This window comes from Cydia amplana, chromosome 15 (genome assembly GCF_948474715.1).
Source record: "Cydia amplana chromosome 15, ilCydAmpl1.1, whole genome shotgun sequence".
Classification (NCBI taxonomy): Eukaryota; Metazoa; Arthropoda; class Insecta; order Lepidoptera; family Tortricidae; genus Cydia; species Cydia amplana.
The window spans coordinates 6,283,050-6,305,387 of NC_086083.1; the positions used below are offsets into that span (position 1 = coordinate 6,283,050).

Below are 22,338 nucleotides of genomic sequence, written 5' to 3' on the forward strand. Positions count from 1 at the left end.
GTATTACTGCAATCTTCTGCCGCCAGAGTGCAGCACTAGCACCTATTGTAAACCCTTAACTTATACATACTATGCCTTGAACATTCTTTTGACTTTTCACTATGATTTTGATGCATCAAGGCGGTTTGTTTACAGAGAGTCTACCGCGAAACGCGAAATTCTAAATTTCGTTATCTGCCTTTCTATCGCTCGAATATGCAAGAGTGACGGAGAGGCAGATAACGAAATTTAGATTTTCGTGTTTCGCGGTAGGCCCTCAGTTTGTACTAATAGCGCCCACTACGCAGAGTTTTGCGTAATATCGCGTGCAATGCATACAATTTTAGGTTACACAAACGACAAAATGTATCGGGATGACAAATGTTACGAAAAATCACGTGACTATTTTCAAACATTATTTAAGTTTGACGTTTTCTATCGACGATTGGCTAGGCCCTGGAGTGTAAGCTGTCATATACGATAATTATTGAAGTAAAATGAAATATAACCGTGTATTCAAACTATAAAATGAAATATAACCATGTAATCAAACTATAAAATGATGGAAAATGAGGTTTAGTGATGAAAGGCTGTGGTACAAAAAACCTAATATAATTCTTGAGTCGTTATAAAAAATATATATTTATATATAAAGCTACTAAAGTAAGAACGGTAATCACGAAGAATTTCGTACATCGACCCATCATTTCCTATCTTTATCGCACGCACATAATGATATTGGTGTTCCGCTTGCACAGTGGCCTTGACCACCGGCATCATGGGCGGGACAGCAATATAAATTATGCGCGTGAGATAGAGATAGACATAGCGGGTCAATGTACGAAATTCTCCGTGCTTGTTCTTACTTTAAACTAAGACAGTAAGTAAACTTAAATAAATATCATATACTAAGAAAAAGTGACCAGGCACCTGCCGCGATAGCAGAGGACGCTGGTTCGATTCCAGCCTGGGGCACTGGAGGCCTTGGTCACTTTTACTTAGTATATGACATTTATTTAAGTTTATAATTTATATAGTAGTGTGTCTACTTGAAAAAAAAAATTAAATATTTTCTAAAATAATGTAATTTGTTCGAATACTTCTAAGACGGTAAGTTTTCGTGGTAATACATTGTTGTAAAAGTCTACCTCTACGTCCCTCGAGTATATTTTGTCCTAAGGTTGTGTAAAAAAATAAATACATATATGTATTTTTGGGTGCTGTTTTTGGAATGAGAAATCAAATATTATTATTATTAATAAATGTAGATTGTTTATTCAACTGCTTAAAAAATACTCAAGCACTTAAAAAATATTGTATGGAATACATTGTTGCCGACCTAATTTTAATTGTCATCTCTGACAGATGAGTGAACCATCGACATGTTTTTTTTTATTTCATTCACTCTTTTCCCGCCTGTTCCATCCATTCTTTGCTACTTCTTGAATGAAAAATATTTGTTAAATTTACAATTGTATTTCAAAGTAAGTGCTTGGTCGTAGAAAAAGTATTGTATGCAACGTTGTTTAACTGAGTCAAAAAATACTCGTGGCGTCTTTATTAACAATTTTCGGCTTCGCCTCAATACTCACGCCACTGGCCTTTTTTGACCTCTCTTAAACAACGGTTGCATAAAATACTATTAGGAACCTAGTAAATATTAAGAGGCCATAATATGCAAAAATCGGGATTTCGTGTTTACTTGTATGTCTACAAAGAGATGTATCCACTTTATTACAATGCAAAAGGGGAAAAAGTGGATACATTTCTTTGTGGTCGACTGTACTGTACACAACAATTTAGTGTATGTTCTGATCTGATGAAAAAATATACCTTAAGGCTTAAACTAACAAATTTTATATCTTAGAAACTATGTGTCATAAATGGTAAAATTATACGGTAATGTCATAATATTATATATGAAGTGCATTTATTTAACTTAGTGTATTTGAAATACAAGTACAGTAGACTAATTAAATGTTATATGTTAGGTTATAATAACGCAACCAGACGATGTCGTCTACGTATAAAAAAAGAAATCGTCGACTGATGGTATTCATTCATTGCATTATGTCATAGAGAAAAAAATACATAGAGTGCTCACTCCATACATGAGTTTTAGTACCAAAAAGACTATTAGCATCTAGCATCGAGTAGCGGAACTATCAGTACTGCTACTTGACAATAGATGTAGCACCGACCGGAACATCTTATGCTGTTGAGATAAGACTTTCCGGTCGGTGCTACATCTATTGTCAAGTAGCAGTACTGATAGTTCCGCTACTCGATTCTAGATGTAGACACTGAAATTAATAGTCTGAACTGATGTATGGAGTGAGCACTCTTGTCTTACTATATTTCTCTATGATTATGTATTGAAATTAAATTAAAGTACGAGTATAAATATAGCAATGTATTAAACATATGCATCTTATGAAGTTATGAACACTTATATGGATTAATACCGTCCCCATTATTGTCATCGACATTTTGTTGATAATCGGGTCAATCAACTATTGAGTTACGGACGGTAACGCAGGAGACGATTGCGAAACGATTTCTTAAAAGAAATGTTTACTGTGAATGTTACACTGTGGTACTATAATTTTTTTACTTTCGTGGTTTTACTCATTGAAATAGTAATTTTTAAGAGTAACGCAGGGGACATTCTCTCTTAGCGCCACTTGCACCATTCCACTTACCCGGGGTTAACCGTTTCAACCTGGAGTTACCATGGTTACCAGTACAATTTGACACTGGCTTAACGGTCCGCTTAACCGCGTGTTAGAAGGATGGTGCAAGTGGGCCTTAGCAATTAACTGTTTTAGATTGATTCACCCTCACATACATACCTATAGGTATTTTGACTATTTGTCTGTTTCCCTGTACCTATTCGTCCATATCTGTGTTATACGTGTGTTATGAAATAAATTATATTATTGTAGTACATTACTTTTATTTCATTAAATTAATTTGATTACAGACCTATTATTATTGTACATGTTAAAATTGTCACAAATGTTGCTTAGAACTTAGAAATACAGCGGCATAGCATACGATAGTGATCTATTAGTGTCAAAAGTGACATTTCATCTACCAAAAACGTAACTTTTGATACTGACAGATCGGTACCGTATCGGTGTGACATCTTATAAGCATTGTTCGAATTGGGCCGTCAGTGCAGCGCGTCTTCTAGTCGGTCGAGTAGGACGGTTTACTGAGTTGTGCTGGTTTGGGTGAATCAACTTTTTCTTGTCACTCGTTGCCATGGTTACGTTCAAAAGTCAAAAGCATTTATTGCAAAAATATTATGTAGGTAGGTACCTAAACATAATATCTCCTGGGTCACTTTAAAACCTGATTATTAGGCATTTAAATTAGCCAAACACGCTTTTTTGTGTTACTTATAAACCCATTCCATTGAGGGTCGTCTACCAAGCGTGTCAGAAGAAGGTGGTGTACAATGTTTTCTAACAAACTATGCTAGGATTGTCTCTTGGCTGACCGGACAGTATAACAACAAGAAATAGTTGATCCACCCATTTATTGGTTGACAATAAACTCAAAGAACACCGTGTCCCCCTTAACATACTCGAACTTGTCCAAACTGGTGTGAGGTATGAAGATGTACTGCCTCTTCAGTTGTGTGACGATCTTGTCCAGAGCGTCCGTAGAGCGCGTCTTCTATTCGGTCGAGTAGGACGGTTTACTGAGTGGTGCTGGTTATTTATTGGTTGACAATAAACTCGAAGAACACCGTATCACCCTTAACATACTCGAACTTGTCCAAACTGGTGTGAGGTATGAAGATGTACTGCCTCTTCAGTTGTGTGACGATCTTGTCCAGAGCGTCCGTAGAGTGCGTCTTCTATTCGGTCGAGTAGGACGGTTTACTGAGTTGTGCTGCATATTTATTGGTTGACAATAAACTCAAAGAACACCGTATCCCCCTTAACATACTCGAACTTGTCCAAACTGGTGTGAGGTATGAAGATGTACTGCCTCTTCAGTTGTGTGACGGTCTTGTCCAGAGCCTCCGTGGAGCGTGTCTTCTAGTCGGTCGAGTAGGACGGTTTACTGAGTTGTGCTGTTTATTTATTGGTTGACAATAAACTCGAAGAACACCATATCACCCTTAACATACTCGAACTTGTCCAAACTGGTGTGAGGTATGAAGATGTACTGCCTCTTCAGTTGTGTGACGATCTTGTCCAGAGCGTCCGTAGAGTGCGTCTTCTATTCGGTCGAGTAGGACGGTTTACTGAGTTGTGCTGCATATTTATTGGTTGACAATAAACTCAAAGAACACCGTATCCCCCTTAACATACTCGAACTTGTCCAAACTGGTGTGAGGTATGAAGATGTACTGCCTCTTCAGTTGTGTGACGGTCTTGTCCAGAGCGTCCGTAGAGCGCGTCTTCCAGTCGGTCGAGTAGGACGGTTTACTGAGTTGGTTGTGCTGGTTATTTATTGGTTGACAATAAACTCAAAGAACACCGTATCACCCTTAACATACTCGAACTTGTCCAAACTGGTGTGAGGTATGAAGATCTACTGCCTCTTCAGTTGTGTGACGGTCTTGTCCAGAGCGTCCGTGGAGCGCGTCTTCTATTCGGTCGAGTAGGACGGTTTACTGAGTTGTGCTGGTTATTTATTGGTTGACAATAAACTCAAAGAACACCGTATCACCCTTAACATACTCGAACTTGTCCAAACTTGTGTGAGGTATGAAGATGTACTGCCTCTTCAGTTGTGTGACGATCTTGTCCAGAGCGTCCGTGGAGCGCGTCTTCTATTCGGTCGAGTAGGACGGTTTACTGAAATGTGCTGGTTAATTATTGGTTGACAATAAACTCAAAGAACACCGTATCACCCTTAACATACTCGAACTTGTCCAAACTGGTGTGAGGTATGAAGATCTACTGCCTCTTCAGTTGTGTGACGGTCTTGTCCAGAGCGTCCGTGGAGCGCGTCTTCTATTCGGTCGAGTAGGACGGTTTACTGAGTTGTGCTGGTTATTTATTGGTTGACAATAAACTCAAAGAACACCGTATCACCCTTAACATACTCGAACTTGTCCAAACTTGTGTGAGGTATGAAGATGTACTGCCTCTTCAGTTGTGTGACGATCTTGTCCAGAGCGTCCGTGGAGCGCGTCTTCTATTCGGTCGAGTAGGACGGTTTACTGAGTTGTGCTGGTTAATTATTGGTTGACAATAAACTCAAAGAACACCGTATCACCCTTAACATACTCGAACTTGTCCAAGCTGGTGTGAGGTATGAAGATGTACTGCCTCTTCAGTTGTGTGACGGTCTTGTCGAGAGCCTCCGTGGAGCGCGTCTTCTCGTCGGTGGAGTCGTAGTCGTGACGTTTGGACGACGATTTACGACGGAGCTGGAGGGATTTTACTATGTCCATCGCCTGGAAATATACGAACAAATTGTATATAGTTTGTCAAAGGACTGTCTAATTTCAAACATAGACAGAGACAATCATACTATCTTTGTCTTTCACTAGTACTAGCACCCAAAAGAAAAGGATAAGTATTGTTTGCGCCCTTTTGGCGCTATTTAAATAAAACAAATGTTAAATTAAATTACCATTTTTAATGGTATTCAATGAGTACTATATATAAGGTTCTTTATAAGTCTAGGACACGCGCGATGGGTACGGTGGTTAGAATGCAAGAGAGTGTGCTTGCGGCGCGCTGCCTGGAGATGCGTTGCATAGGCGAAACTCTGGCGCCAGCATCGCGCTTTCTGGTTGGCCGCTGACCTCGCCGTGCATGTTGGCATCCTGGAGATGCAGGGCTGCGTTCTAACACATCATTGGTTGGCTCGAAGGTGGCGGTGCTGCCAACAGCGCTAACATACTCCGGGACGCTGAAAGCCGAGGGTCTTTCAGGACTCTCTCTGTTGTACAGGCAGCGGACATATTCGGTTGAGTGCTCGCTTGACTATCCCTCTAGCGGTATTGATGTCAGCTACGCGCGGCACGCCATCCTTTCCGTTATATAGTTTGACGACTCTGCCCATGCGCCATAGCAAAGGCGGCAAGCCTTCCTCCTTAATGAGTACGAGCTCTCCGAGCTGTAGATCGCGTTGCCTCTCGCGCCACTTGTAGCGTTGTTGCAGTAGGGACACGAACTCGGTCGACCAGCGTTTCCAGAAGTGTTGCCGCAGCTGTTCTAGCCTCAGGAAGCGGTCCAGGCGGTTCGGGTTCCGGTCTTGCAGTGGCGGAGCCGGCAGCGACGTGAGCGGCCTAAAAATGAGAAAGTGCCCGGGAGTAAGGGGGTAAAAGTCATTAGGGGAGGAGGAGAGTGGGCAGAGAGGCCTACTGTTCAAAATTGCCTCCACTTGGCTAAAAAGAGACGAAAGTTCCTCAAAGGTAAGGTGTGTATTGCCCAAAACTCGTTTGAGGTGAAATTTGGCGCTTTTAATGCCGGCCTCCGCGTAGCCATTAAAGTTAGGAGCATAAGCTGGTGCAAATTTAAATTTTATACCTTGACCAGCTGCAAAATCAGATATATCGTTTTCATATAACTTAAAAAAATCATTTATCTCTTTGGCTGCAGCTACAAAGTTTCTACCATTATCACAAAACAGCTCCGCAGGTCTGCCGCGCCTGGCGATAAATCTGCGGAGTGCCAGCACAAATGCATCTTTAGACAGGTCGCTAACAGCTTCTAAATGAACACATTTATATCTTAAGCATATAAATAGACACAGATAACATTTAGTGATTTTACATCCACGTCCACGGCGATCTGTTATTAAATAAGGACCTGCAAAGTCAACAGCTGTTGACGTGAATGGAAAATCAGCATTTATGCGCTGCGCTGGTAAATTGCCCATTATATTTTTTAAAGTTTGGCCAGCGATTCTTTTACAAGTGACACAATTGTGGGCCGTGCTCCTTGCGACGTTTCTGCCCCCGACTGGCCATATCAAGTCCCGTACTGAGCATAGCAATAGCTGTGGCCCTGCATGTAAGAGACGTATGTGTTCATGTGTAAAAATGAGTTTGGTTAGTGTGTGTTTAGCACGTAATAACATGGGATGCTTCTGTTCGTAACTACAATCTGAAGCATCTAGCCTTCCCCCGACTCTTAAGAGACCTTGTGAGTCCAAAAATGGGTTCAGAGTTATAATGTGTGATCTAGGACTCAACCTATGACCTTTGCGCATCGTTTCAAGTTCAGAAGCAAATGACTGCTGTTGTGCAATTTTAACTAAAGTATGCAAAGAGTCTGTAAGCTCTTGTGGCGATAGCGAGCCAGTTAATTTAGGCAGGCTGGGCTTACAGTTATTTATGAAACGGCGCACATAAGCCATAGTATGTTGTAGCCTTTTATATTTAGAAAATCTATTAAAATCAATGACAGATGGTCCATCGTCTGTGCTTGTAAGCATAGACATTACTTTGATTTCTGGCAAGACCTCCGGCTCGACAGAATTTAGCTCTGGCCATTCATTTTCAGGCTTTAATAGAAACTCGGGGCCCTTCCACCACAGAGCGTTTCCAGAGACATGCTGTGGATCAACACCACGCGTTGCAAGATCACTTGGATTTTCTTTTGTAGGTACATGTCTCCAGGTGGCTCCGGGAGTGAGACTGGCTATAGCGGCTACTCTGTTTGCTACAAAAGTTTTAAGTTTGGATCTGTCTGTCTTTAGCCAAGCCAGGCAGCAGCTAGAGTCAGTCCAGAATATTGTGCGAGAGACAGGACGTCTCCAGGCTCCTACTACGGCTGCATATGTTTGTGCTGCTAACAAGCACCCAGCTAATTCTAATCGTGGTATAGTTGTGCGCCGGATTGGAGCTATTCTGTCTTTCGCACACAGCAGGTGGACTTGTTGTTCACCCGAGTCAGAAATAGTTTTTACATAAATGCAGGCTGCATATGCAGTCTCTGCAGCGTCAGAAAAGCAATGTAGTTCTATTGTGGAGGGCGCCTCGCACAATACATATCTAGGTATACTGAGTCCTTTAATGTGATGCAAATTTTTTATAAATCGCGACCAGATTCGCTGTATTTCAGGCGAAACTGGCTCGTCCCAAGATTTGCCTTCTTTCCACAAAGTTTGTATTAATATCTTAGGTTTGACTGTGCACAGGCTTAAAAGACCTAAGGGATCAAATACTTGGAACGTTTTAGACAAAATTGTTCGTTTTGTAATTGTTTCATCAGAGTGATCATTTTTAATTGAAAAGTTTAATATATCTTGGCTGGGTTGCCACCCCAGTCCAAGTGTTTGACAAGCTTGACTCAAAGCTAGATGATCATCTTGATTAATGAAATCTGACTTTAGTAACGCGTTTGAATTCGAACGGTATTTACGCAAATTGAAACAACCAGAGGCTAAAGACTGTGAGACGCCGGCCTGTATATGAAGCAGCTCTGATTCAGAGTCTGCGCCTGTTAATAAGTCATCACAGTAAAAATCATTTTGTATAATGGTCCTAACCAAAGGATCCTTGCTCTCAGCCCCTAACTGCCACAAACAGCGAGCCGCTAGCCAGCTCGCCGACGCAAAGCCATACGTTACTGTATTTAAAGTGAGAGAGCGTATAGGTAGGTGCTCGTCTTCGCGCCATAGAATCACTTGTAGGTTTCTGTCCATTTCATTCATTAAAATTTGCCTGTATTGTTTTTCTATGTCACCCGAGAGCACATACCTGTACTGACGGAATCTAAGCAATATTTCAAACAGTGAGTTTTGGATATTTGGTCCTACCAACTGGATATCATTGATAGAATAACCAGAGGAGGTTGGGCAACTAGCGTTGAACACAGTTCTTAAGCGAGTAGATTCACTCTCCTTCATCACAGGGTGATGAGGGAGGTGGTTGGCTGTATAACATTGCTTAGACTCCGACAGATGCCCTAAATCCCTATATTCATTTATGAAATCAACATACATTGATTTAAGCTCAGGCTGTTTACTAAAACGCTTTTCTAAGTTAAATAAGCGCTTTTTAGCTATGCTGAATGTGTTGCCTAGGCAGTCTGGTGTATCTTTTAAAGGTAAACGCACTACAAACCTGCCGTCAGATTGGCGATAGGTATTTTCAACAAAGTGTTTTTCTATGGGGTGAGAGTCGAACTCACTCCCATTTTTGATGGAGTCCGCCTCTGACGGCAGCTCCTCTGTCTCCCAAAACTTTGTCATTTGGGCCGACAGATCAGCTAAGCAAAGATGGCTACGTGTGGTTACCGAATTTACATGTGTAGTGGCTCCCTCTACCGGGCCAGCTACTAGCCACCCAAGTTTAGATGGGATTAGGAAGGTGCGCTTGCTCGTTGGCATTGTTTTTGCAGCACCTGTTACAATTGACCAAAACATTTCCACTCCCAACAGCATATCAATTTGGGATGGCACATTAAAGGTTGGGTCTGCAAGCTGCATAGTAGCAGGTAAATTAAGTTGACTAACGTCAACATATTTTAGTGGGAAGCGATCAGTTATTTGGTCTAAAACTAGAAAGTCAAGATTGGCATTGAAATCGCTTAATTTAGATTTAATATGAGCTGCACAACGTACAGGCTTATAGGTCAGAGGCGTATTTCCTATTCCTGTAACATTTGAGGCAGTTAGAGGCTGAAGATCAAGTTGCAAGCGTTGTCTTAATGCTTCAGTAAGATAATTAGACTGTGAGCAGCTATCTAACAGACACTTCACAGTTTCTTTTTTATTGTTGAAAGGGTTAACTATTTCAATTAGAGCAGTTGAGAGCAATGCTTCGCTATTGGTAAGCAAAGTATTAGCAGTGAAGGTGTGATGCACCTCTGCACTGTCAGAAGTTAGCATAGTGGAGGCGCAGGCTACATTAACCCTAGCACTATCGGTAGACTGAACTGTCTGTTCCATGTTAGCTCCACTATTAGAAGTGTTAGTTGGTGAGGTGTGTAGGTATGTATTGTGTCGTCTCTTACATACGCGACAGCCGTTTAACTTGCAAGCGCGGGTCTCGTGGTCCGGTCGGAGGCAGACATGGCACAGCTTCAGGGTGGACGCCCGCGCCCAGCGCTCGTCGACTGACATTTTTCTAAAGACTGGGCAGTCGTACACCCTGTGATCGCCATGGCACACGACGCACGGCCGACCCTTGTTGTCACTTTGTTTCTCTGAAATCATGAAGGTTTTTATGTTTTTATCATGTTTAAATGAAGTTTTATTAGCCACAGGCTCTGGCTTGTGGTTAGCTTGTTTGTCCCGCTTTGAGCGGTATAGGTTTTCTAAAATATCTGCACGATTCTTTAAAAATTCCCTAAAATCTTCAAGTGTGGGCCACTCCTTAAGAGTGTTTCTATGCTCTTCCCATTTTGAATTAGTATTAGTGTCCAATTTAGCAGCTAACAAATGTACTAACATTGTATCCCAGTGCTCCGTTGGTTGCCCCAATGTTTTAAGGGCACGGAGGTTTTTAGTAACATGGTCGCTTAAAAATCTTAATGATTTATCAGATTCTCGCTGTATGGGCTCTAAATTAAATAAAGCATTTAAGTGGTTAGTAATCAGTTGCCTTTTGTTACTGAACCTGTCACATAAAAGTTTCCAGGCTTCAGTGTAGTTGGCAGCGGAAACTTCTAAATTTGCTATGACTCTCGAAGCCTCTCCCTCAAGATAGGAACTCAGATAATGAAACTTATGGATAGGCTTAATGTGTTCATTATTATGAATTAAAGATTCATAAAGGTCTTTGAATTCCATCCATTTATAATAAGATCCGTCAAATTTAGAGATTTTAATTTGAGGGAGCTTGAAGCCGAGATGCTCCGAGTGACAGCCTCCTGAAGAACAGGTTTTAACAGAAGTCTCCGGTGACATTTTTTGAGCCTGAGAGCTTTCAAGTATACTCTGAGCTGTAGCTATAGCAGTGTTAATATGAGTCTCATTAGTGTCCCGTTCTAAAAGTTCACTGTCAAGATTGTCAGAGTTAGCTACTTCTATCGAAGTTTGCAGCTCGTCAAGGCGCGTGGATAACTCTATAACTTTATTTAATCTTAAGGTCAGCTCATTGAATTTAACACCGGTTAGCACTTCATCCTCTGTAATTGTTTTTAAGTAGCCACGGAATTTAGAAACCTGGCCCTTTATGGAGCCACGTTTAACACGTAGTTCTGCCAAAAGAGCTTCCCTTTTTGCTGCTTCAGTCATGTTGAATTATGTTTTTAGCTGAGCTAGCAAGTCTTAACAACAAAATTTTAATTTAAATGCGAGTTTAAAGTTATCCACGTAAGAAAATAAAAATTGGCAAAACAGCTTACGCCCCTTAGTGCCTTCAACAGCTACGCAGAGGTGCCCTTGGTGTGTCGCAGCAGCTTGCGGCTTCACACTGGACAACTTGCCACGTGGTGATAGATGTGGGCGTGGCACGATGTATTCGTGGCACGCGGCACGCACTTCGACAGGTTGCCCACTGAAATTGTGCAAACGAATATGTGCATATGCGAACACAAACCAAGATGCAAGCAGCGGTGAAGTTAAAAAGAATCTGATTAGGTCAGCGAAAGTACTCGGAATACAATTAAGAAAGTCAAATTTTAAGAGAACACACGTTTGGGCCTTTAAGTGCAAATGAATTAAGCGTGAATGCGTGATTAAAAAGGTTTCGTCACGAAATAAAAAAAGGCTCATGCAATTTCACTGGTTTTTAGAAAAGTACGTCTTTAAATTTTAAATGGAATGAATAATAGCACTTCACTATAGTTTAAATGAAATTAAGAAAGCCCCGATAGGCATTTAAGCAGAAATAAAGTTTAACAGATGCTTAACACTGTTAGCAGTAGGTATATGCCAACGTGGCAGAAAGCGAGCCCGCACACGATTATCACACTTTGAAGAACTATTCTGAAAGTAAAACACAAATGAAGGCAATAATTACACAATAAGCACTCTTTTAAGGTTAGGTTGTAAGGGAATTCAATGGTATTTGAGTTTAAAGTAAGTTGTCAAGTGAGGTTAAGTAAAGGTCAAAGTCAATGTAGGTACTAAATTATTATTGGGAATGTTGAATTTACGTTACAATTTACGCAAAGAAATTTAAGTTGAGTTTTAATTACCAAAAGGATTTTAAGTTTAAAGTTAAGGCAAAAGGTATTTAAGGTAAGAATGGCAAAGGTAAGGTAAGTGGTTAGGTGGTAAGGGGTAAGGTAAAAAACGGGTTATGTTGGGCACCCCTCACGGCACTTTCCTCGATTCGCCAGCCGCCACGCGCTGCCGCCTTGTTGCTATGCGCCGACGCTCCTCGTAGTTTTGAACCGGACCCAGTCGCCGCTGCCTTCCCTCTTGTGTCTTCGGGTTTATCTTGAGCTGGCGGCGATGGCACGCGGTGTTGGTGGTTGGTAGCTTACGTCGACGCCGGCTCCAGGCCCACAGCGTCCCAAGATGGCGGCCTTTGCTCAGGCACTGTAAAAAGGCTCAAAATATTCCGCGCGTGTCCTGTCACGGTCGCCAATTTATGTTTGCGCCCTTTTGGCGCTATTTAAATAAAACAAATGTTAAATTAAATTACCATTTTTAATGGTATTCAATGAGTACTATATATAAGGTTCTTTATAAGTCTAGGACACGCGCGATGGGTACGGTGGTTAGAATGCAAGAGAGTGTGCTTGCGGCGCGCTGCCTGGAGATGCGTTGCATAGGCGAAACTCTGGCGCCAGCATCGCGCTTTCTGGTTGGCCGCTGACCTCGCCGTGCATGTTGGCATCCTGGAGATGCAGGGCTGCGTTCTAACACATCATTGGTTGGCTCGAAGGTGGCGGTGCTGCCAACAGCGCTAACAAGTATAGTTTTTTTGGTTCTTATTTGGTTTGATATTATTATATGATTGTTCAAAGGATCAGATTTCTTAGTTATCTAGAGTTTAATAAAATCAAGAACTACTGGCGTATCTTCATACGCCAGTAGTTCTTGATTTTATTAAACTCTAATAATAATTGCTCTTAATATTAATTTTGTATTAAGCAGATTGCAGATTTGGGTTCAAGTCCCACCCAAGACAGTGAATTTTTCCACTTTTAATTTATTTTGTGTTCAATATTGTCTGGAGAAGTGTACGGATAGACCAATCTCGTGTTATGAACTGGCTCTTCCTTTTTTTTACATTTAATATATTTGAACACTCTAACGCCTTGGCAATAGAGACGTGTTCAGGTTCAGATATTTGTGTGCGCCTTGGCCGCTCCGATATAATTCCGACTGTACCTACTGTATGGATACTGATGCGGATCCATATCCAATCTACTAGTACTACAATCATGTAGGGCCCTTTAATTGGCGTTGGCACTTAAATATGGAATGTAACTACTGTACAGAAGGTCCAAATTCGTTTAACTCTGTTAAACGCGGTTCTACCTGATTCCGGTTATTAGGTTGATCCCGCAGCACAATGTTGATCGCTATGTCGCAGGGCCACTCCAGCAGCGCGTCGTAAGGCCCGCCGACTAGACGCACGGTACACGTTATGTGCCGCCCCCTCCATTTTCCGATGCCGTTAAGGTTCAATTCCGCCTGTAACGATCTCAAGTTAAGGTGACAGTCTATTTCCAACCGCGGCTGCACTACTGTTCATTTTACTATGGAAATTGTAAAATGTCGTAACACCGACGCGTTCAGTGCCAGTAGTGCAACTGCGGTCAGAAATGGAATGTTACCCTTAGCCATCATGTTTACAACTATACACTGAAATACTTAGATATCATATACTAAAGAAAAAGTGATAAAAGCCCTCCAGTGGCGGAAACCGGATTTGATGGCGTCTTCAGCTATCGCGGCTAACGCCCTGGACCTCTAGGCTACCCCGTAACGGCGGTACCCGTCCCAATTTCTCGACTATATTCCATCTTGGAAAGACTAGGCGTCTTTGACAAACTCTAAGGGCGAGCAGTACGTACTTGCACGCACCTACTACATGAATCCCTTACGATATAGCGATAGCGCAACTTTTTGGAAACAAATTAATTAATGTTTACTACTGTTTGTGTCCTATGGCGCTCCCTTGGCAGGATTTCCAAAAAGTATCACTGTCAAGATCCTGCATCAATTTGTTTGCTGTATGCTGCTTTTCGTGCATGCAATAGTTATTTTCGATACAAGTGCGAAAAGAGGAAATTAGAAACGAGTGGCGATAAATTAAAACACGACCGAAGGGAGTGTTTTAAATCGACACGAGTTGCGAATTACCTATTCGCACGTGTATCGAACAACGATTTACAGTACATATGGCACTTTAAAGTTTCGACATACGCACGAAAAGTGCTATTTTACGCACTAGTGCGGAAAAGTAGCCCCATATGTACTGTAAAGTTATTTAAAGCAAGCTAGTTGTTCTTTTATAGTACCTAGGTCATTATTGGATAAACCTGGTAAGAATTAAAAGCGAACCTTCAAAGTGTATCCGTATTTGCTAGTTCGAAACAATGGGCTGGTGAGCACAGTGTCATTTGTTTTTGCGTCCTTCATCCGCCCCGTGAAGTTGTCAATTCGCCAGATAAGGTGCCCTGCAAAAAATAAATCTGTACATTGACGTACATATATCTCAGGACGGGCCTTACGGGCACTAAAAATGGTACTAATTCAGCAGTGTCACTCACGAATTCGAGCCAATCGTGCAGTCTAAAACGCAACTAGTTGCGACCAATCACGCGCGTAATGCGAACTCATCAACCAATCGCGTTGTAGCAGTGTCACACCGCTGTACTGACCTCATTCATGCCCCATCCTTATTGCTCGTAAGGCCAGTCCTGCCGGCCTAGCCAAGCTGACAATCGCTATCGCTTCGACAACGAAACGCTTTGTGTCGCTTTGTGTATGTGATAGAGTAGAGATACTCTTCCATATTAGTGCGACAGTGACAGTTGCGTTTCGATCGCTACAAGCGATTGGCATGTTGTCTACGGGGCCTGAGATATACGCAATGGTAGAATATTAACAAACACACACAGATAAATGTTTGTTTGCCTACCATCATCGCTCCCAAACTCCGCCCTCTCGAAGCCCACCCTCGCCTGGAAGTCTGCCACCTCGCTCCTCAGCTTAAGGTACGACTTGGTGAGAGCCCGCATGTCTCTCGCGACGATATCCACGCGGGCCGCGTGCTCAGCGGTTTCGGCGCGAGCTTCCGTGGTTGCCAGCTCGAGGACTGCTAGGCGGTCCACTTCCTGGAACATAAGGACATTAAATAAGTGCATAAGGTCAACCGAGGTAAATGCGTCTTTTAAAGATTTCTTCTAAACGGAACATTTTAGACCTATTGCAACCCTCTCTGTTTGAAGTGTGGTCACTGAATTTTTAATGCAGACGGGTATAATATAGTTACAATATGTTGCGTTACGAAGATATCTTCAAAATTTCAAATGACGCATTTACCACAAGAGACGACCTCGGTTGACCTTAGGTAGTTTAAGTGTGCCTTTTCATTTCGTGACTGGACTTAGCTTGAACATCCTTTGGAGGATGTCCATCCATGAAGTGTAATATAGTTATTTGTACAACAAGAGATCAAAGTTTGATATTTCTTCGAGTGCTTATTTTGAGTCCCGTGCAAGCGAAAGATTCTATACTAGATTCACGAGCGTAGCGAGTGAATCTAATTTAGAATCTTGAGCGTAGTAAGCGACTCGAAAGCGCACGAGATGTAACTGTGACTTTGATCTCGTGTAGTTCAAAAAAATTTTCACCTCAGCAGTGAGAACATATTAGAGACCCCGAAAAATGTATTCCTTCTTCATCACTTACCTATATTCACTCATGTTTTACTTTGCTACTTAAAAACAGTAAGCAAAATCGCATTTTGCTCATTTTGTCTCACTCAGTGAGCAAAATGCGATTTTGCTCACTGTTTTTAAGTAGCAAAGTACCCTTGTTCGAGCTGCTGAGGTGAAAAAATATTTGAGATTGAGTTTAACAATCATTTTTTTATTTGAGTAAGGTTTTTATGAATCTTTTGGACATCAACGACAACTGGGGCCCGTTTCTCAAAAGCTTGTAACTTGTAATACAAGTGGAAATCCCTTTCTAACAAAAGCTGTCAAAAAGTGACATCCGCTTGTATTACAAGTTATACAAGCTTTTGAGAAACGGGCCCCTGGCCTATTGCATCGAGCAGTAGCGAACAATCCAAAAGGTTAAACCTTTCTAAATCTTACCGGCCTGTCATGAGCGGCGCCCTGCAGCTGCGCCGTGACTGCTGCCAGTTGCCCTAACTGCGCCGACGACCTGCGCGCCTCCGCCAGCTCCTGCTCGAGCGCCGCGCGGCTCTCGGAGTTGCGCGCGCGCTCCTCTTCAACCGTCTGTTTTATGTAATCGATTACTGCCTCTGGAAATCAGAAATTCTCTTTATTAACTGCATGTTCTCTTAGGGCCGGTTGCACCAAACTGTCTGTTACCGTTAAAGCGTTCGATAAATTTTATTGCATGGAAAATTTCATACTTTACTGTTGTTTGACGTTAATCGGTCTTCTGTTAAGAGCCAACAGGAGCTAAGATTTAAATATTTTAGGTAAATATACCCGTCTCGCTAACGGAAGCGGCTCCTAAAATTAGTGCGATAAGGACAAGGCGAAAAATCCTGCGTAAAAATAACAAAAATCGAAGTTTCGTACTCGACTGTTTCCTCCTCCAAAACTTAACCAATCGTAACCAAATTTGGAAATCTAAATGATTATGACATTATCTGTGTCGGACCGTTTTGCTTTTTTGAATTTTGACTAATTGATGTCAGTTTTGAATAGCACGCCTCTCATTGCGGCATAGTCAATTGGCCATTTTTGAAGGGCTCTAGCGTCTTAAAAAACAAAAATATCAAAAAAAGCAAAACGGTCCGACACAGATATTGACAATATTAATCTGTGTTGAAAAAATCATTGCTCTAGCTTCAAAACCCACGGAGGAAACAGTCGAGTACGTTTGTATGGAGAAATGATCACTCCTGTTGGCTCTTAAATGGGCGCGAAATCGACAGTAGCCGATAAAAAAAAGCTTTACCTATGTCTACTCAAGAGCGGCCGCCGTGAAACGACCACACTACGAGAATACGACAAAGACAATCTTTAGGTAAATTATAATTTGACTACATCAAACCACTGTCCGTCAATAAAGTCGTCACATTGTAACTAACTTAAGCATCTCCTACGTCCATTACCGTTACCATTATATCAGGAACAGATAATTCCGTTAATATATCTTAGCGCTTCTCCAGTGGTAAGAAGCTAAGAGGCGCTCGAGCAACCTGGCCCCGTAGCCAACATGCCAATCGCTAACGCTACGTAGTGTAGTGAACAAAACGCAACTGTCACTGTCACACGAATGTGGAAGAGTGATAAAGAGACACAAAGCGATTCGATGGCGAAGCGCAAGCGATTGTCAACTTGGCTAGGCCGCCTGGTCGCAATCTCTCACCTAGCTTATGAACGGCACGTATCCTGTTATCATGCTGCGTGAGCGCTGTCTCCAAAAGCTCGCGTTCATGTTGCTCGTGCAATAAGCTGCTGACTGTACTCTCGAGCCGCATCGCTGTCGTCAGCTGCTGACTCTGCAGCTCCTGCAAGATGTGGATTATCAAGAGTCTAGATTAGAGAGGTAAGCTGAGTATTGAGTTGAGAAGCACGTTTTGAAACGTAGAGAGAGCCTGAACACACCAACCATGTTAGTGGACAAGTAGGTTCAACAGGATCGTTCAAGAAAATCAATAAATTTATAGAATAAAGTCGAAGACAGGACTGTTGGAACTGGAAAGCTCTGCCTCAACAGCTATAGCAGCAAGGATACTATCGAGGAAAAATAAAGTCCCAACTTCCTAGCATCGTTCCCGCTTTTTGCCAGACTTCGCTAAGGGAGCTGGAGCCTAGTTTTCGCTCGACAATCTTATCCCAAAAATTGGCACAACGGTAATTCCTGACCAGACCTTCCAACCAGGGTTGGGCAAAATACTGGCTTCCATGTATTTGAAATACAAATTACAAAATACATTTTTAAAAGTATTTGAAATACAAAATACAAACTACTTTGGTGACGGGTATTTGAAATACAAAATACAAATTACAGTGTTTAAAATAATGTATTTCAATTACAAAATATACCTTTATTTATTTTTTTGTTTAGCATTTAGTTTTAACGTTAACGAATATCCTTTCATATAAACTTATAGGGTCATTGCGCTAGTTTTCGTCCAGCTCTAGTTTACGTCCACTTGACGAAATTTGAATATATACCTACATTCCTGCACAAATTTGGACTGATTTCAATCCTTATGTCTAAGGCGTCTAAGCAATATATCTGTCTACATATAACAATGATATTTCGCAAAAAGGAAGCGCTGGTGGCCTAGCGGTAAGAGCGTGCGACTTGCAATCCGGATGTCGCGAGTTCGAAGTGTTCGAACCCCGGCTCGAACCAATGAGTTTTTCGGAACTATGTACGAAATATCATTTGATATTTACCAGTCGCTTTTCGGTGAAGGGAAACATCGTGAGGAAACCGGACTAATTCCAATTACGGCTCTAGTTTACCCTCTGGGTTGGAAGGTCAGATGGCAGTCGCTATCGTAAAAACTAGTGCCAACGCCAATTACTGGGATTAGTTTCTAAGCGGACCCCAGGCTCCCATGAGCCGTGGCAAAATGCCGGGACAACGCGAGGAAGATGAAGATTTCGCAAAAAGTAGTAAATTAAAAATGAAATATATATTTGATAATCCGTCAAGTCGTCGAAAACTAGTGCATGGACGGAAACTACTGCAATGACCCTATCCCCTAGATTTAAACGAAAAGTTCCACGCAGAAGTTGACCTAATATAGATCCAGTATCCAGCCAATGAAAATTGTATCTCGGCTGGATCGGAGGTTCGCGGTCGGCTCACAGCTTGTGCGAGAGATTAGACATTTTAGGATTATAGAATTTAATAAAATGTATTTATAGAAATGTATTTTGAAGCTTGAAGTATTTGAAATACAAAATACTAAATACATGTGAGTGCAGTATTTGAAATACCAAATACAAAATACTTTTGAGGTAGTATTTGAAATACAAATACAAAATACTAATTTGTATTTCAAATACATGTAATTGAAATACTGCCCAACCCTGCTTCCAACCCAAAGGGAAATCTAGGCCTTATCGGGATTACTCCCGTTTCCTGGTGTTTTTACTTTCTCAATCTATTTACTAATCAGAGATTGCACATTGAAAGGAAAAGATAAAGAATAAATGGTTGGAGTGGAACATTTAATACCTGTAAAGCTAGCTGCACATTAGCCAGGTCATGTTTAAACTGTGCAGCCCAGTTGGCAGCACGCTCCGCCTCATCATCCACAGCTGCACGCAAAGACACAAGCGTCGAAAGGAAGTGTTGACTTCGCTCCTCCACTAGGACCAGCTTCGAGCGAAGGTTCTCGAGTTCTGAGGCTTGCACGTCGCGGTAGTTCACTTCTTCTGTGATGACTAGTCTGGAAATCAGGAGTTCCGAAAATTAATGTAAAAACCTTGAAATCTGTTGATGATAAATTTACAAATTAATAATTTTACACAAATTACTTACGCGTCGTATGCCTTGCATTTTTCTCATACACTTTGTTCACGGTGGCTCAACTACTTGAAAAGGTAATACGTGTAACTTCAAACAGTGAATTTGGGCTTGCCCATATCTACCACAATGAAAGCATTTTATTGCTGGAAATGTAGGGTATTGAGGGGCGACTCCAAAGAGCCGTTTACTTTAATCCTCACAAAGACCCTAGATGATCAAACACTTACTTAATATTAGCGACCTCCTTCTCAAGATAAGTGACGCAGTCATCCAGCTGCACTGCCCTGGGGGACCACGTGTGGTTCTTGATGGGTTCTGGAGGGGAAGGGTCAGCGTTGCGAGCGTGTGACGGTGATGATGTGGAGCGATTCTGAAAACAATATAAATTATACAGGTTGTTTATTTGTTTAATTATTGTTTTCTATTGTTAAAGTATGTTGCACTAATAGGGTTTTGATGAAAAAAAAATTATGAATGGTATCAGTCGATCGGTTTGCTTTCAGGATCAAATGTCTGTATGGGACCCATTGTCTTATTAAAGCAATACAAAAGTCACAAATGATGGTCAAAGTCTGGCACCCGCACTTTACTGACGAAACTCTTCTAACAAAATGGCAATACATCGTGACGTCACCATATGTAGAAATAGGAGCTTTTGATTGTTTATAATAGATATTTAGAATAGATTTTTTATGAATGGTATCAATCGATGAGGTTTGTTTTCAGAGTCAAATGTCTGTATGGAAATTATAGTACCTTTTCCATCTTCGGGCAGTCCTTCACGTGTGTCTCCTTGTGCTTCCTCTGGATCCAGGCGCCGCAGCGCAGCGGGCACTGCTCCAAGATGCTGCCGCATAGCTTCAGGTGGCTCTGATAAAGACAAACACATTTATGAATGCTCTTAAAGGTAATCACTACATAGTATAAAACATAGTCGCTTCCCGCTGTCTGTCTGTCCCTCTGTACGCCTAGATCTTTAAAACTACGCAAACGGATTTTGATGCGTTAGTTTTAAATAGATAGAGTGATTCAAGAGGAAGGTTTATGTATAATTTGTTAACCCGTGCGAAGCCGGGGCGGGTCGCTAGTCTATTATAAAAAGAAATACAGCTAGGATAATCATCATCCTAGCGTCGTCCCGAGTTTTTGCCACGGCTGGTTGCCTGGGGTCCACTTTTTGTAGTCCCCAGAATTGGCGTAGTTTTTACGAAAGTGGCTGCTATCTATCCTTCTATCTCAAAGGGGAAAATAGGCCTTATTGAAATTAATCCGGTTGCCTCACTATATTTTTCTTCACCGAAATACGATCGGTAAATCAAAGTATATATTGTACATTCGTTCCTAATGAATTTTGAGCCAGGGTTTGAACCAGGGATGTTGCGAACATCCGCATCCGCAAACGCGGAACTTCCGCATTATTTTCAACATCCGCATCCGCATAAAATCAATGCGGAGCTTATGCGGATGCGGATGTTGAACAAGTCGGTACAGTAACGTCTTAGCGGCGGCGTAAGTGCTAGATAATTTCGTCATTACTGATGTAAATTAGTTATTTAAGCATTAATATTCATTTAATAGACTATTTATATACGTTGACAATAATGTAAAGTCAGACATGACATAAATAAAATCCCGTTGATGGTTCTCTATGATAAACAATTACCTATAACGAAATCGTCTAGATCCAGAAAAGTCGGCCAAGTTACTGTTTATTAAATACAGGGTGCTTCCTGTAACAGGAGCAATAAATTAAACTAAAGGCTGTACTCAAACTGACCAACATTTGTTCAGCAACTTTTAAAAATTATGAATCCTTTAGACTTCCTCTTTTTCATACAAAATAAATATTGCCTTCAATGTATGCTGACATCAGTGTGTTTGACGTTGCTTGTCACGCTTTAAACATAACAAAATTTGCAATACATTGCGTCTTAGAATAAACTTTAAAGTGTAATAAAAATCAAAACATGAGTTATTTTCAAAAGTTGCTGAACAAATGTTGGTCAGTTTGAGGAATACAGCCTACAGTTTAATTTATTGCTCCTGTTACAGGAAGCACCCTGTATAACGCACCTATATTCTTGCTCAAATACTAAACGTTTCGTTTTTTTAATAAAAAAATACTAAAAATGTAATATTTGACGTTTTCTAAGTATCTAATCTTGACATCCGCATCCGCATCCGCGGATGTGAGCCTTTAAATATCCGCGTCCGCGGATGTAAAAAAATCTGCATCCGCAACATCCCTGGTTTGAACCAGCGACCTCCGGATTGAAAGTCGCACGTTCTTATAATTGCTATAGGATACCATACCAACGCTACAAATACAGCCATGTCAAGTTAATTTGCTCTAAAGGCCCCGATATCGGATAGGACAATGTAAAATCACTCTTAAGTATACAACGGCTTGATAAACAAATGTTTTTTTCAGCATTCCGGTAAATGTTATCTCATCAATTCCTATAAACACGTATCTTCGCGATTATCTCAAGTCCTGTGGAATGCAATGATTATTGGACAAAATAAATGTTATTAATAAAAAAAATATTATGTCATTAAATAAAAATGACTAAAATGGGGTATCAAGCAGACACAAACAATTAAAACCTATATTAATTATTATACTCAATATTTTAACACCCTTTTAGTTGCTGAGATTTCGGGATAACTCTGTTCTGATCTCTCTTCTTCTGTTTTTTTTGTTTATTAATTTTTAAAACTGCTTTAAAATTTACCTGTAACTGTCCCAATTCAAACAACTCATTGCAGAAATAGCACTCGCTGTCCATTGATTTCTTATCATCCACAGCACTCATTTTGTCATTGGTC

At 41.2% G+C, this 22,338-nt stretch overlaps 1 protein-coding gene across 1 annotated transcript; it reads right to left on the reverse strand.

Annotated features, from left to right (window-relative positions):
- Positions 1–5,159: 5,159 nt before the first annotated feature.
- LOC134654849 (TNF receptor-associated factor 3) lies at positions 5,160–22,338 on the reverse strand. Its single transcript, XM_063510316.1, has 10 exons — positions 22,245–22,338; positions 20,266–20,379; positions 19,737–19,879; positions 19,216–19,429; positions 17,386–17,527; positions 16,134–16,303; positions 14,951–15,146; positions 14,371–14,486; positions 13,342–13,497; positions 5,160–5,401 (listed from the first exon to the last, which is right to left on the reverse strand). The coding sequence occupies exons 1-10, from the start codon at positions 22,323–22,325 to the stop codon at positions 5,183–5,185; spliced, it is 1,551 nt and encodes a 516-aa protein (XP_063366386.1). The 5' UTR covers positions 22,326–22,338; the 3' UTR covers positions 5,160–5,182.